Source organism: Phyllostomus discolor, chromosome 6 (assembly GCF_004126475.2).
Source record: "Phyllostomus discolor isolate MPI-MPIP mPhyDis1 chromosome 6, mPhyDis1.pri.v3, whole genome shotgun sequence".
Classification (NCBI taxonomy): domain Eukaryota; kingdom Metazoa; phylum Chordata; class Mammalia; order Chiroptera; family Phyllostomidae; genus Phyllostomus; species Phyllostomus discolor.
The window spans coordinates 160,618,398-160,636,220 of record NC_040908.2 but is presented as its reverse complement, the minus strand read 5'-3'; the positions used below and the strand labels follow the sequence as shown (position 1 = coordinate 160,636,220).

The window sequence follows — 17,823 nt, the reverse complement described above, 5'->3', positions numbered from 1 at the left end:
CCAGCCCCCACCTTAGCTAGGCCCATTGTCTTCCCTGAGTACAGATCACAAATAAACCCTGCTTGCTTGTTAATAGGCTCATTGATGGACCTATAATTCTTGTCTGCATTGGCAGGAAGTACCGAATTTCTGGGAGTTTGTCCCATAACAAAAATAGTTGATTTTGTGATAGGGGTAGGAGAAATACAAGATCAGCCTCTATGTAGCATTATGTAGTAACAGAAAGTGAGGGAATGCAAAAACAAAACAAAACAAAACAAAAAACCAGCGAAGGAATGAAGTTCTGTCAATGGGTCACAAAGAGAAAGAGCTACGAATGGTGAAAGTGGAACAATCCAAGCCAGAACCAAACCATTTGGTTATTTTCCATAATAAAAAAGAAATGCATGAGAAAACTAAGAAATGACTCGGCAAATAAATAATTGAAAAGACAAATCTTGCTGATATGATGTGACGAAAACATTTCACTTTAGTCTCTGAAAACTGTAATCCCAGTAACATCATGAGGAAATATCAGAAAATCACAACTGAAGAATATTCTGTGAAATACCTGACTAGTACTCTTGTTATAGAACAACAAGGGTGGGGCTGTGATGATATACTGTTACCGAAAGGAACCCTGCACGTTCATTATGTCTGACGCCTTATAAGAAAGACATCTCCCAATGCCAGAGATTCGTGAAAAGGAAATGTTTATTTAATGCTGTACAGACTTACAGTAGTTACCTAATGTCTTCATCAAAATCCCAAAGTCCCTTAAAACACCCACAAACACACACAGTCCTTCCTTCCCCCCCTTTGCCCAGTCTGGGGTACCGTATCTCAGGAAAAGAAATAGAATTCCGTGGCTCAGGCAGCCCCCGGTTCTTCCCAGTAATCCGTCCCAGCTGGTAGGCCTTCCCCGGTTCCCAGCACCATCAGCTGTGTTGCTGGGATCTCTGCTAAAGCCAAGTGGTGGTTCCCCCTACTAAAGTTGTGGGGCGCCCCACTCTGGCAAAGTAACATGGCTCTCCTTTCTATTGCCACAGCCACATGGTTCTCTCACATGTCCACAGCCGCATGGTTCTCCCTGCACAATGGCCACAGGAGTCCCCACTCTGGCAAAGCCACGTGGTTCTCTCTCCACTGCCCCAGCCATGTTGTCCTCTCAGCACAATGGCTGCGGGAGTCACCACTCAGCCAAAACCACATGGTTCTCCCCACAATGGCTGCCACATCTTGGTTTAAATCCTGCACCTGTCTTCCTCTGCAGGCGCATTCCTGACTCCTCCCACAATTGGCTACACTTGCCAGCACTCTCATATACTCCCAGCTTTACTAGGCTGCCATCCTGATTCTGAGCAGGTATGGCCCCATGTCATGGAGCCAATCTTCTCCAAGCTGCCATGTAGACACTGTAACTCAGGGGACCTGCCCCCCAGTTACATCTTGATGGGGAAGTTACTTCCATTCCCCTCGCTCAGAGTATGGCCACAGCTATTTAACATATCTATGTAACCAGTTAAAGGTTATAGATATATTAAATGACCATGCCAGAGGTTAGCTGCAAAGCTGTTACTATACAAAACAGCTGTCAGTGGCTCTGCTCCATTTGTCCCTTCCCCCAACCCACACCTGTTGGGGGCGGGGGTAAGGACATCCTAATATTTCCTGAACACCTTGAGTTCTGCACCCCATTCCAACTCTCTATATGGAGTCCCCCCTCTTGGCTGCACCCTGTTACACTCTCAACACCTCCATGGTCAAGAAAAAGAGAAAGACAGAGAACTTGTCACAGACCAGAAGGGATTAAAGAAACACAGACACTAACTGCAAGCAGAGGATGGGATATCAGGGGAAAACCTAATGGAATCTGAATAAAATCTGCAGTTTAGAAAAATCATACTTTGTCAATCCTGGTTTCTTAGCAGTATCAATACATCCTGTAGGGAATATTAAGCAAGAATTTTATTCATTTGTATGGCTGCTAAAACAAATTACTGCAAACTTTATACTTTGCAATCCATAAGTTCAAAATCATTTTCCCTGGACAAAAATCAGTTTGTTTCAAGAGCCACTCATCTTCTGGTGGCTGCTCAAATTCCATGGTTTGTGGTCACACACCCTTTGTCTTACCCTCCAAGGTCACATAGCACACTCCTCTTTTGGCTTTTATCTGTGGTCACTTCTCCCTGACTTGCTCTTAGGTTTCCATGGGAGTGCCTTTAGGGTCCACACAGATGATCCCACATTAAATCCTTACTTTAATCACATCCACACAGTCCTTTCAGGCCAGAGAAGGTAACTCTGGAAGGTTCCAGGAATGAGGATGGTCCTTTTGCAGGCTGTTATGCAGACTTTCACAGGGTTGCACTGAATCTGCAGTTTTAACCTTTTTTTCTGTAACTCTAAAATAATCCTAAAATTAAACGATTATTTAAAATAAGAATTAATAATGGTTTGAAGAGGGGAAATAGCACCACAAAGACAGAAGTGAATATTTGTGTTATGCTACTCAGCCCCCAAAACACCAGCAGGAGAATGTTAGCTTCTCCAAGCAAAATCTTACAAATAGTGAGCTATTGAAGCCTCTTATTCTATTGAGACAGCAAATTAGACAAAGGCACATATTTGTGCAGGTAGGTTTTGTACAGTATAGAGCTCTGTGAGAATCAATATTAAAAGCATAAAGTTTAACCCCTTAAATAGCATGTTGAATGTCCTATATTTTTATTACTGTAGATACTGTCATGTTTATATTCTATATAGATATTTAGAATCATTTTAGTTAGTTACATTTCCTATGTACAAAGTATTTTCAAATATAATCAGATACTAAACCTTTAAATAATCTCATATTCAATGCCTTTCTCTGATTTTACTTGACATTTTAGTTGCCACTTAATGAGACATCATTTCTAAGTAAAACTATAAGATTGTTGCAGATGATTCATTTGCTTTTGGGATCTGAGAAATCTTTGTGTCCAAATACTGGGGTGCACACAATGAGTGGGAAGGCACAGAAAAGTAGAAAATGAGCTGTGCTGCTTAAAATGCACTGTACATCTGTCTAGAAAGTACATGTTATGGATGATACACTACAATCACCAGTAGTTTAAAAATTCAACATACTGATACAGCTGGACTCAAAGTTTAATACTTTTATTCATTTAAGAAATAGTTATTGAAAATTGAGTATGGAATAGACACTCATTTAGGTACTGTGGATCATGTAAATAAAACAGATAAAGCAACTGCTTTCATAGAGTCTAAGTTCTAGTTGGGGATGAGAGATAATAAAGTGAACGAGCAAACATTCAATAGGGGATGACTCATGAGGACCAGGAAGAACAACCCAGAATGCCATGGCCGGGTTGCTTAGTGGGTTGGAATGTCATGCCTCATACTAAAAACTTGCAGGTTCGAGTTCCTGTGAGGGCACATACTTAGGTTGGGGGTTTGATCCCTAGTCAGGGTATTTCTCTCTATTCCCATTTTCTCTCTCTAATATCAATAAAAACAAATCCTTGGGTGAGAATTTTTTTAAAAGAATAACTCAGAGTAAAACAGTATTGTGCATGGAAATAAACAATGACTATTTTACAAAGGTGGTCAAGAAAGAAATCTATTATAGAGTAACATTTAAGCACCAACCTTAATGGAATAAGGGAATATTCCACACAGGGAAGAGGAACTACAAATGCCCTGAGGCAGGCACATGTTGTCAGATTGCAAAAGGAGAAGGAAATCAGTGTGAATGAAGTAGGGCAAAAGAATGGGCAAGTAATAACAGATCATTTAAATCAACAAAAGTAGACATGAAATATCAGCATTAACCACTTCAAAGCATTTCCAGAAGCAAAATGTACAACATTATTGGTTTCCACTGGAAGATACAGGTATCCTCTTGGGGCATGTGGGTGCACTTTGTTCATGGTCTTCTTTGTGATCATATTTTATGAGTATTTGCATTGATGTGGGTAGAAAAGAATACATGTAGAGTAGGTGAACCAACCAATATCCTTAATAAGGTTTTAGATAAGTGAGCCCCAAGACATCTTAGTCTTTCCTGCTCAGGAACATTTCTGGGCATAATGTTTCTTATTTTAAGGCATAAGATACTGGAATGAGCAAAGATATTACTTTGATACCTTAATTTTCATGAGGCCTTAATGAAACTAGTTTACTGTGCATTGTACAATGTTTAATTCATAATCTGAAAAACAGTTTTGCGTCTAGGACAACCTTCATGAGTGCACTCTTGACCTCCTTGTTCCTCAGGCTGTAGACCAGGGGGTTCAGCATGGGGATGACCATTGTATAAAACACAGATGTGATTTTGTCTGTGTCCATGGAATGACTGGAGCTGGGCTGTAAGTACATGAAGATAATAGTTCCATAGAAGATGGAGACTGCAGTGAAGTGGGAGGCACAGGTGGACAGAGCCTTCTGATACCCTGAAGATGAGTGCATCTTTAGGATGGTGATAAATATCAATATATAGGAAGTCAAGATAACCAGAAGTGCAAAAGAGATGTTGAAGGTCACTACATAAATAAGAACCAGCTCACTAACGTGTGTATCAGAGCAAGAGAGAACCATAACTGCTGGAATATCACAGAAAAAGTGATGGACCACATTGGACTCACAGAAAGAGAGGCTGAATGTGTTCCCAGTGTGGATGGAGGCATTCAGGAACCCACAGACATAGGAACCTATGGCCAGAATCGCACACAGACCAGTTGTCATAGTGGTGGTGTAATGCAGGGGTTTGCACACTGCTACATAGCGGTCATAGGCCATGGAGGCCAAGAGGTAATTTTCCACAGTGGCCAAGGCTAGAAAAAAGAACATCTGAGCAGCACATGCATTGTAGGAGATGACCTTGTGTCCTAGAAGAAATCCAGCCATGACTGTAGGAGTGACAGCTGAAGAGTAACACAAATCCACCAGAGACAGGTTACTGAGGAAAAAGTACATTGGTATGTGCAGACGAGAGTCCAAGAGAATCAACACCATAATTCCCAAATTCCCAATCACTGTGATGAGGTAGATGACAGTGAATATGATTGAGAGGGGGACTTGCAGCTCTGGATCATTGGTTAGTCCAAGGAGGATAAACTCAGTCAGTTCCGTAGTGTTCTCCATCACTGCGTAGAATCACAAAATATTTTGCTCTGATATGAGAGTAACAGGAAAAAGATTTAGTTTAAGAAAAAGGGACTATTTCAAGCTCAAACATGGATTGCAAGGAAGAATTAAGCTAAGTAATGGAATTGCTGGACCAGACAATACTATGGGTGAAGCAAGGAACTGGAAAAACTGGAGACACAGAACCTCAGTGGTGGCAGAATTTGAGAAAAGGCAAACTGAAGAGGAAGGCTTTAAGACTTTAAACCCCCTTGCACACTTGAAGACCTGCAGGTTGACACCCATTTTTCCTAAACCAACATAAAGACAATCAGACCATCTTAGCAGTAATATTATAGCTAGCTCATCAGACTGTTCCAGACCCAGAGTTTTCTTGTTTTTTTAATATACTACTTTATTTAATTCTCACAATAACACTATAAATAAAGTAGGTCTTATTACTACCTTAATTTTGCAGATGAGTAGATAAGGTTCAGGTATGTTAGGTTAGGATTAATGATTCCTAGATAGTAAATAGTTGGGCTAATACACACCTCAGCCCAGAGTCCAAGCTCTGTACCAGATCCTTTTCTTCTCTTCAGAATTGCATCTCTTGGTTGTGTATGTTCCCACCCTATAAATCTCTTGGTTATGACATTATGAAGCCCCAAGCATGGAGTGTAAACCAAAAGAGATGAGGGGTAACTGTACATTGAGTAGAATTCAATTTCATTTCAATATAATTAAGACCATCAGCCTTAGAAACCACTGAGTGTGGATTCAAAGGTTGGCTTGGGTCCAAAGCATGCCTTGTCAATTAATATGTGTCTGGACATAAAAAATGCCTCAGCCTCTTGTGCATCCTAGTTAAATGGATGTAATGACAAAATAAACATAATAATCTTAAGAGGACATAATGTACATACTTCTAAAGTGCATTGAGTTGTTTCTGACAGGTGAGCAGCCTGCAAATATATGCTTTCACTAGGCTTTGGAAAAGTTGATTCACAGGTATATTCACTGTGGATAAGCCATTCATTGAGTTATTTAATTTTCTATATCTCAATTTATAAACTTATGAACTTGAACTTAGGAAAATTTTCCATAAAGATCCTTCAGATTCAACAACATGTAAACTTATATATAATTAATGCACTTTGTTTTGTTATGAAGCCCATATTTTATGTGCAGAATCTTGAAATCCTGATATGCTGTTAGTCTCATAGCAGAGCAAAATATCCTGTTATAAAGTATTTTATTTCAGTCTGTTCTATGTAGGAACAGTATTTTATTTTTTTTTCAATTTGAAAAGTATCCATCTTCTGCTAACTACTAACATCTTTGTATTAAAATTATTTTAATCTTTTAAAAATTTTTATTAAATTTATTGGGGTGTCACCAGTTAATGAAATTATATAGGTTTCAAGTGTACAATCTATAATGCATCATCTTTATACTGCATTGTGCGTTTACCACCCAAAGTCAAGGCTCCCTCTATCTATCTAATCTATCTATCTATCTATCATCTATTTGTAACCTCTTTTACTATTTTCTACCCCCTCCTAAAACTTTTGCAACTTCACTTTTCAAGCCTATCCCATGATAATATTATGTGTTCCAACCTTAACACATATGACCACTTTTGTCATCAGTGTGTTCTGTGATGAATAAGGCTTAATAAGTGTGTGTGTGTGCGTGTGTGTGTGTGTGTGTGTGTGTAAGGTAGGCAGAATTATTATTCTACTTCACCAGTAAGGAAATTGAGGGCTTGAGAAGTTACAGAATACTCTAAAATTACATGGTTTGTACTAGAAAGAGGTAAGATTCAAGAGTTAAATCTACGTTTATCTAGTCAAATGCTATGTTTGTAGCCATTCACTGTCTAGCTATGTAGATGAGCTAGTAATAAGAAGCATGAGATTACAGGGAAAAGTTTGTATGTAGTTTGGGTCTTGTTCATTCATACTAGGCACTTTTGTAGTTTAAAAATCGTTTCTCTCTATTGCTTTGTTTATTTGTTAGTTTTTTCTTATTTTATTTTATATTTTAAATTTTATTTTCAATTATATTTTACACTGTAAAGTATATCATTCTTCATTTTTTTTAACTCCAGTGAGAGAGTCAACATTTGGTGAACAAGATGAAACTATCACTAGATCAATCATAGAATCATCTATGTTATTTTTTTGGTTTATATCCTTAGGAAAGCAGAAAGATATTCATAGTCTCAGTAAAGTCGTTACTGATGGAAATTTTGACGTTTATACTCCAGTCTCATCTTAGTATTTTAGAAAAACATTGGAAATATCCTTTTCTTTTCAAATAACTCAAAGTATAGCTCTCCCACTTGCATGAATAACACTTCTTGCTAAAAATGTTCGTGGAATATAGATGCTTACCTGTCTTCTGGGAGAGAAAAAATAGCCAGTTCTGAATAGTGAGTCTGAAATCAGGATATCAGCTGTAGAATATGCATAATACGATTAGAGTTACTGTCTCTTAGGTAGGGGTCATAAGGTTCCAAAATCACTAAAGCAGGAAACCTGCCATGCATTCTCCCTCTGTCCTTAGCAGAGTCACTTACCTCCTTGTTGTAAAATAAAGACAATGATATTACCTCTGTCTCCAAAGTCACAGAACTGTGTCTATAAATAACAAATAAGAGAAAACCTGTAAAACATCTTAATAAGAGATTCTTAATTTAACGTCAATCTGTGTACCTTTTATCTCATGGGACTTTTCCTGACTATGGTCACAGGCTCATACCCAATCCTAGGGTAAGGCCTCTTACCTTATGCCTAAGTTGAGGCATACTAACAAGTGTTAATATTCAGATGAATAAATGATCACCAAATGGGTTCAGCATGTGTGGATGGTGCATCTAAAAATATGTCATGTTGAGTCATGTTGGGATTTCCAAAGCAGGTGCATGGGGATGTGGAATTACAGAGACATGGAGCACTCTGGGAATTTCTCCTTTGAGAACATCCATAGCCCCTCTTCCCACTATCCTAGGAGAGAAGCAATTAAACTGCCCATGGGGACATGCTGTTTATTTTCATTGTTTTTTACACATGTGTTTTTCTACTGTCTTTTCTTGTGTTTTTTTGTCAATTTATAATTAATGCATAATTTGCACACTGTAATATCCACAATTTCACATATACTTCTAAGAATTTAGTCTGATTGGTATTCAAGGAACCACTATTACTTACTTAAACAAATTCCTATGATCTTCTTTGCTAAAACTTTTCTCCCATCCACTGTCACTCGCAATCCATGAACAGTTTTGTCCAACTTATTTTGCATTTGTAAGTATGTCATATATGTAGTCCTAGAGTAAAGACTCTTTGAGTCTGTCTTTCATTTAGCATTTGAGGTCCATCCACATTAATACCCATTTCATAGTGAAATATTTTTATTGCAGAGCAGTATTCTTTTATATAGATACTACAAATCATTTATCCTATTTCTCTGCTCCAACCATCTCTCCCACCTAAAGCAGGAGGAGGAAAATGGAGAAACACTTGTTAAATTCCCTATACAGAAGCACAGGCTCACTAAAACATTGACACCTGATCACAAGATTATACACTATTTCCTCTCCCCTACACCACACACCACATTACTTGAGGACTATTTACAGGAGTTTCTTTTACCTAGTACATCATATCTACCTATGAAGGAAAAACATTACAGGATATAATGTTTTTCCTGTGAAAAAGAAATTTGAAGAAGAAACACAATTTGAAGAGACATCTGAAGTAGACATGATAAGGACATCAGAATTATTCAGATCAGAAATTTTAAATAACTATGATTAGTATGCTCAGGGCTCTAACTGATAAAGTAGACAGCATGCAAGGACAGATGGGCAATGTAAGCTAAGAGACAGAAATCACAATAAAGAAATACCAGCTTGACACTACTAAACTTCAACACTTATTATAAAGCTACATAATCAAGACAATGTGGTATTGGTGAAAGAATATGGACATAGATCAATAGAATAGAACAGAGAGCCCAAAAATAGACCTGTATAAAAATGGCCAACTGAAGTTTGGCAAAGGAGCAAAGGCAATACATTAGCACTACTTCTTTTCAACAAATGATGCTAGAACAACTGGATGTGCACATGCAAAAAAAAATGTTTATCTAGACACAAACCTCACATTTTTCATAAAAGCTAACTTCAAATGTATCATAGACCTAAATGTAAATTATGAAACTATAAAACTCAGAAAAAAAGAAAAAACCTAGATGATCTTTGATATGGTGATGACTTTATAGATACAACACTGAAGGCATAATGTATGAAAGAAATAATAAGTTAGACTTCATTAATATTAAAAAGTTCTCTGTGGAAAAACACTGTCAAGTGAATGGGAAAACAAGCCACAAACTTGGAGAAAATATTTGCAAATGACATATCTGATAATGGACTGTCATCTTAAATACACAAAGAACTCTTAAAACTTAACAACAAAAAACACACAACTTGATACAAAACAGGCCCAAGACTTTAACAGATACCTCACCAAAGAAAATATACAGAAGACAAATTAGAATTAAAAATGCTGACCTACATCATATACCAGGGGAATGCAAATTAAAATGACAATGAGATATCACTATGTACCTATTGAATGTCCAAAATTAAGAACACTGACAATACCATACACTGCTGAGGGTGGGTAGCAAAAGGAATTTTCATTCATTATTGGTGGGAATGCAAAATGGAACCACCACATTGGAAGGCAATTGGAGGTTTCCCTAAAAACTAGCCATATTTATATCATACAATCCAGCAATCATCCTCCTTGGTATTTTCCCAAATGAGTTCAAAGCTTACGTCCATACAAAAACCTGAACATGAATGTTTACAGCACCTTTCTTCATAATCTCCCAAACTGAAGGTAACCAAGATGTTCTTCATTGGATCAATGGGTAAATAAACTGTGGTACAATTATTTAGTACTAAAAAGAAATGATCTATCAAGCCATAAAAACACACGGAGGAACTTTGAATGCATGTTACTATACGAGAGAAACCACTCTTACAAGCCTATATACTGTATGATTCCAACTATATGACATTCTGGTAAAGGTAAAACTACAGCCATGGCAAAAAGGTCAGTAGTTACCAGGGGTTTGGGGAGTGAGCATTGACTGGATGGAGCATAGAGAATTTTTAGGGCAGTGAAAATACTCTGTATGTTATGATAACGATGGATTCAACTCATTACACATTTATTCAAACTCATAGCATGTACAAAACCAAGAAAGAACCCTGAGGTAAGCTAAGAAATTTGTGTGATTGTTTTATCATTGGGTAATATGTAATGTCAACATGATTCCACAAAATGTCTCAGTCAAGACAGAAACGTTAATTCATTTAGAATGTGATATTTATGTGTTTCTCAATAAAGTATGCCAAAAGAGTACATACTTTTATTTGAAAGTACATGATTCTTTTCTCCTATTCAGAATCTTAGAACAGTTATTCAACAAAAGAGAAAATTATGATTGGACAAAACTTTATGTTTAATATTTTAATTAACTGCTTCAGTTTTTTAATTAAAACCTAGCAACACTCTGTTTACCTCTGACAAATTTCCTACTCCATGTGAGTTCCCACATGGAGCACAAATACTTGCCTTTGTTCATCAGCTCATTTGTGCCCCTGTCTCACGTGTATGTTTACATTGGTATGTGGTAGAGAAAATGTAAGCAGAACAAGTAAACAAATCAAATATCATTAGTAACATTTGACAAGCAGGTCCCAAAATTTCTAATGCTTCCCCCTAACCATCCCCATTCAGGTATTATATTTCTGAATATGTTTTCTTTTTACTAGACAAAAACTTTCGAAAAGATAAGGATGCCACCTCAGAAATTAAAGGCAATGGAACTTAAACAGTCAGTTATTGATGGGAAAAGTCTCAGAGATGTTAAACAATCTCTCAGATGTTAACTCAGATGTTATTGTGCATACCACAAGGTCAAAATCTCAACCCTCTAGAAAAATGTGCCTTCTCAACCACCTTCTTGAATGCACTCTTGACCTCCTTGTTCCTCAGGCTGTAGACCACTGGGTTCAGCATGGGGATGACCATAGAATAGAACACAGAAGCTGTCTTGTCTGTGTCCATAGCATGATTGGAGCTGGGCTGTAAGTACATAAAGATGACTGTTCCATAGAATATGGAAACTGTAGTGAGGTGAGATGCACAAGTGGACAAAGCCTCTGGTGCCCCTGAGTTGAGTGCATCCTCAATACGGTGACCAATATGAATAGGTAGGAAATCAAGATAACCAGGAGAGCAAAGAAGACATTAAAGCTTGACAAAAAAACAAGAAACACCTCACTCATGTGTGTATCTGAGCAAGAGAGAGCCATGACAGCTGGAACATCACAGAAAAAGTGATGAACCATATTAGACTTACAAAAGAAAAGGCTGAATAATGTCCCCAACATGGAGAGAAGCATTCAAGAACCCACAGACATGCCCAGACGTGCATACACACTTGTCATCATGGTGGTGGTGTAATGCAGGGGTTTACATACTGCTGCACAGCTGTCATAGGCCATGGATGCCAAGAGGTAATTTTCCACAGTGACAAAGGCTACAAAAAAGAACATCTGAGCAGCACATGCATTGTAGGAGATGACCTTGTGTCCTAGAAGAAATCCAGCCATGACTTTGGGAGTGACAGCCGAGGAGTAAACAAAGTCCACCAGAGACAGGCTGCTGAGGGAAAAGTACATGGGGGTGTGCAGACGAGAATCAACATGATCATGCCCAGGTTCCCAATCAGAGTGATGTGGTAGATGAGGGTGAACATGATAAAGAGGGGGACCTGCAGCTCTGGGGCACTGGTTAGTCCAAGGAGGATGAAGTGTGTTACTTCTGTCCTGTTCTCCATCAGCTGTGTTTGGGAATCATGAAATGTCCTGTAACAGTGAGAAATAAAGAAAAACAGTGACCAGCAAGAAGAAAATTGCAGTGAAATTAAAATGTATAAATACCATGTGCATTATTTCATTTATAATATCTACTTCAAAATTATCTTGATCTAACATTAAGAGCTTTACATATAAATGTGTGTATACAACAGGTAGTATTATTATTTTTATTTTACCATTAAAATTAAGAATCTGAGAGGTTAAGTGATATTCTACAGTTATACAACTGGCATGAAGAAGATTCAAGACTTGAGGCTGAAAACCATTTTCAACCCAATCAGATTCTGTGTGCAGTTAGCTGCCCTACTCTCAGCATATTTAAAGGTGCCAGTAATAATAAAAATGATAGCATGAGGAAAAGGCTGAACTACAGTTGAATCTTGTTAATTCATTTAGTTTCCTTTGTAGTTTAACGAACAGTCACTTCACACTTATGCTTTTGTTTAACCTCCAGGAGGAGACAAATTAGTAGTGCACAAGATGAACTTACAACCCTATCCAATCATTTATTTTGTTTTTAATTCATCTTCTTCAGGGAAGCAGCAGGAAATTTCACAAGTATCATTAACCTCCTCACTAATGAAAATTTTGACATTTATACTCCAGCCTCAACTCACCATTTTTTGAAAGTTCAAAACATTTGTTTGTGCTCAAAGTATATAGCTTCCTGAACAGTGTATGTGGAAGTTAGCTTACCTGGCTCCTTGAAGAGATGGGACAGTTAATCCCTGAATAGTGAGTGTGAATTCAGAAATTCAGCCTTAAAATACATAAATAAGGGTAAGCAAGCTATATTTTAGTAGTGATCAAAAGGTCCCAAATTCTCTGAGACAGAGAAAGATAAAGAAAAAAAGTACTAACGAGGATCCACAAACCTGGGCTCAAATCCCAAATCCACCATGCATTCTTACTGTGACCCTGGAGGAGTCCCTTACCTTCTCCTTATCTATAAAATCAACATAATAAAATTACTCCTCCTACATAATTTATGGGATTTTGTCTAAAGAGCAAATAAAAGAAAATGTATAAAAACAACTGAGTAAATGTGTACAATTTTAAAGTCACTCAATATATTATTTTATCTTCAGGTGATTTTCTTGGCCATGGTTGCCAGTTTCTTTTCAGTAGACAGAAAGCCTATGTTTAATGACAACTATTATCATTCAGATTAGCGCATGGTGATCAAAGAATCCAGCATGGGGTCTGTTCCCTCTAAAATGAAATCACGTGAAGTATTGTTGGTATTTCAGAGGACAATGCAAGGGAGCCAGGAGTAAATTATAGAGCTACGGAGCTCTCAGGGAATGTGCCCCATGAGAACATCCACAGTTCCTCATCCCACCTTCTTAGGGAAGAAGCAATTAAACTGCCTATGGGGACCTGATTGCATAGCAAGTGTGCACCATGTTTTGGTATTACTTATTATATTCCTTTTTTACATTTTCTAAATGTATAACTTACAAACAGTAAGATCCACACACTTTGTGTGTGTGTGTATAGTTCTAAAAACTTGGTGAAATGTGTATGGTTATGTAACTACTACCAGAATCAAGACAATAGAACATTTCCATCATGTATGCAAAAGCACAAGGTTCTTTGTGGTCAGCTCCTTCTCCTATCCAGTGCCCCTGGATACCATTTGACTGTTTGTACATGTAACTGCTTTTGCAAGAATGTCCTGTAATTCTAGAATGTGAGTGACCTGTACTCAGAAAATTATAAGGCACTGATGAAAGAAATTGAAGAAGATACACATAAGTGGAAGCATATATGGTATTCATTGATAGGAAGAATTAACAGCATTAAAATGTCCATCTACCTATACCTCAACATAATAAAGGCCATATATGAGAAACCTACAGCCAATACCATATTCAACAGGCAAAAATTAGGCTTTCCCCCTAAGATCGGAAACAAGACAAGAATGTCTGCTTTTACCACTTTTAGTCAACATAATATTGGAAGTTCTAGCCATGACAATCAAAATAGAAAAAAAAAAGGCATCCAAACCAGAAAAAAGGAACTAAAATTGCTATTATTCACAGATGACATGATAGCGTACATAGAAAACCTTATAGACTCCACCAAAAACCTACTTGACCTAATAAGTGAGTTTGAGAAAGCACCAGGATACAAAATCAATATTCAGAAATCAAAGGCATTTTTTGTACACCAACAATGAAATATCAGAAACAGAAATTAGCAAAAAAAATCAACTATAGCAACAAGAAAAATAAAGTACCTAGGAATAAACTTAACCAAAAAGGTAAAAGACCTGTACTCAGAAAACTGCATAACACTGAAGAAAGAAATTAAGGAAGCCACAAATAAATGGAAGCATATACCATGTTTATGAATTGGAAGAATTAACATCATTAAAATGTCCATACTACTCAAACCATATAACACAATCCCTATTAAAATACCAATAACATCTTTCATAGATATTTCAAAAATTTATATGGAACCATAATGATCCTAAATAGCTGTATCAATTTTGAGAAAGAAAAACAAAGTAGGAGAAATCACAATACTTGAAATCAAACTATATTACAAGGCCACTGTAATCAGAACAGTCTGGTATGAGCATAAGTACAGGCACAGATCAAATGAACAGAATAGGGAGCCCAGAAATAAACCCATGTCTCTATGGTCAATTGATATTTGACAAAGGGGGCAGTTGCATAAAATGGAGTAAAAATAGCCTCTCAACAAATGATGTTGGGAGATCAAGACAGATACGTGCAAAAAAAAAAAAAAAATAGACCACCAACTGACACCATACACCAAAATAAAATCAAGATGGATGGATAAAAGACTTAAATATAAGTCACGACACCATAAAAGTCCTAGAGAAAAACATAGGCAGGAAAATTTCACATATCCCATGCAACAATATTTTCACTGATGTGTCCCCTAGGGCAAGGGATGTAAAGGAAAGAATAAACAAATGGGACTTCATCAAAATAAAAAGCTTCTTCACAGCTAAAGAAAACACTGGCAAAATGAAAAGGGAACTAACCATATGGGAAAATGTATTTGCCAATGCTACCTTGGACAAGGGTTTGATCTCCAAAATATGCAAAAACCTCACATGACTCTACACCAAGAAGACAAACAATCCAATTAAAAAATGGGCAAAGGACCTGAACAGACACTTCTCTAAGGAGGACATACACATGAAAAAATGCTCAACATCACTAGCCAGTAGAGAGATGCAAATTAAAACCACAACGAGATACCACTTCATCCTGATCAAAGTGCCTATAAGATACAAATCAACAAAAGCAAGTGCTGACAAGGCTGTGAAGAAAAGGGAACCCTAGTACACTGCTGGTGGGAATGCAGACTGGTGCAGCCACTGTGGAAAACAGTATGGATTTTTCTCAAAAAACTTAAAAAGGATTTGCCTTTTGATCCAGTGACTCTACTGCTGGGATTATACCCTCAGAATCCTGAAATACCAACTCAAAAATATCTATGCACCTCAATGTCTATAGCAGCATTTTTTACAATAGCCAAGGGCTGAAAAACAGCCTAAGTTCCCAATGGTAAAAAGTGTGGTACAATTACACAATGGAATGCTACTCAGTAGAAGGAAAGAAGGAGCTCCTACCATCCATGACAGCATGGATGGAACTGGAAAGTATTATGCTAAGTGAAATAAGGAAGTCAGTGAAAGACAAATACCATATGATCTCACTTGTGTAACTTAATCAACAAAACAAAACAAAGAGTAAAATAGAATCAGAGACATGGAAATAAAGAACAAACTAACAGTAACGGAGGTGGGGGAATGGGGGAAAGAAGGGTAAGGGTGAAGTCAAGGAACATGTATAAAGGACTGGCCCATGGACATGGACAACGGGGTGGGGATTGACTGTGGGACAGAGGGGCTGGGTGGGGCAGAGGAGAGCAACAGGGAAAAATTGGGACCTCTGTAATTAAACAATAAAAACAAAAAAAATGTAGTTCTTTTTCACAACAGTGACATTGGATGGCTTAGGAGCCACATGTTGCTGGCATGTACTATGTGGAATAGAAGGTAGAAAATATTTTCATTGTGGCAGGAAGTTCTATTGAAATACACTGACCCAAAAGATAAGAAATTAAACATAACTGTTTTCAGGTTTACATAATTTGAATATATAGTCATCAAACATTACAATTAAGTAGAAAGTCTCAACATTGAAATTACATTTGTATCTGTTTTTATACAGCATTGTTCTCCTTCTAAAATGTAACAAGAATCATTTCAAATCATAAGAGAAAAAGCAGTTTATAAGTGAAGAATATGAAAAACTCAAATCAACAATTTTTAAACCTCGCTTTACTTAATTTTAAAAGTTATTAACTTTAGTAAATATTTTGTACAAAAAATAAAATGTCCATGCTACCCAAAGTAATCTACAGATTCAGTGAAATTCCTATCACTATTCCGAATGTCATACTTCACAGAATTAGAATGGATATTTCAAACATTTATATGAAACCAAAAGGCCCCAAAAAGCATCCACAATGCTGAGAAAGAACAAAGTTGGAGAAATTGTTATTACCTAATATCAAATAATATTATAAGGCTATAGTAATCAAAACTGTATGCTAGAGACATAAAACAGACACATAGATCAATAGAACATAATAGGGAGTCCAGAAATAAATCCAAACCTTTCTAGTCAAATTAATATTCAATAGAGGAAGCAAGGACATGCAATGGGCTAAAGATAGTTTCTTCAATAAATAGTGTTGGGAAAATTGGATGGATATATGCAGAAAGATGAAACTAGACCACCTTGTTACATCATACTGAGAATAAATTCAAAATGGATTAAAGACAAATATTACATCAAAAACCATAAAAATCCTAGAAGAAAAAAGGCAGTAAAACCTCAAACATTTCTCACAGCAATATTTTACCAGATGTATCTCCCCAGGCAAGGGAAACAAAAATAAACAAAAAAATAAACACATGGGACTTCATCATAGTAAAAAGTTTTTGCACAGCAAGGGAAATCATCAACAATAAAATGACAAACCACGGAGTGGGAGATTATATTTGCCAAAACACCTGAGAAGGGGTTAATATTCAAAATGTATAATGAACTTACAAAACTCAACACCAAAAAACAAACAATCCAATTAAAAATGAACAAAGAACCTGAATAGACACTTCTCCAAAGAGGACATACAGATGGCAAGTAGACATAAAATACTCAACATCACTAGTCATCAGATAAATGCAAATTAAAACCATAATATAATGAGATATCACCTAACACCAGTCAGAATGGCTATCATCAATAAATGGACAAACAAGTGCTGGCCAGGATGTGGAGAAAAGGGAAACCTTTTGGACTGTTGAAGGAAATGCAGACTGGTGCAACTACTGTGGAAAGCAGTATAGAGATACCTCAAAAACTAAAAATGGATCTGCCTTTTGGCCCGGCAGTCCCACTTCTGGGAATATATGCAAAGGAATCCAAAACACTAATTCAAAAGAACATAAGCACCCCTATGTTCATTGTAGCATTATTTACAATCCCCAAGATATGGGAGCAGCCCAAGTGTCCATCAATGAATGAGTGTATAAAACAACTATGGGGCATTTTCACAATGGAATACTACTTGGCTATAAAAAAGAAGAAAATTTTACCCTTTGCAACAGCATGGATGGACCTGGACAACATTATGCTGAGTGAAATAAGCCTGTCAGAGAAAGACAAATACCGTATTATTTCATTTATACG

General features: G+C 37.0%; 1 protein-coding gene and 1 pseudogene across 1 annotated transcript; both read right to left on the bottom strand.

Annotated features, from left to right (window-relative positions):
• Window positions 1-4,095: 4,095 nt before the first annotated feature.
• Window positions 4,096-5,127, bottom strand: LOC114500245 (olfactory receptor 5B3-like). Its single transcript, XM_028516889.2, has one exon. The coding sequence runs from the start codon at window positions 5,125-5,127 to the stop codon at window positions 4,189-4,191; it is 939 nt and encodes a 312-aa protein (XP_028372690.1). The 3' UTR covers window positions 4,096-4,188.
• A 5,971-nt stretch (window positions 5,128-11,098) lies between these two features.
• LOC114500228 lies at window positions 11,099-12,955 on the bottom strand (annotated as a pseudogene).
• Between the last annotated feature and the right edge of the window lie 4,868 nt (window positions 12,956-17,823).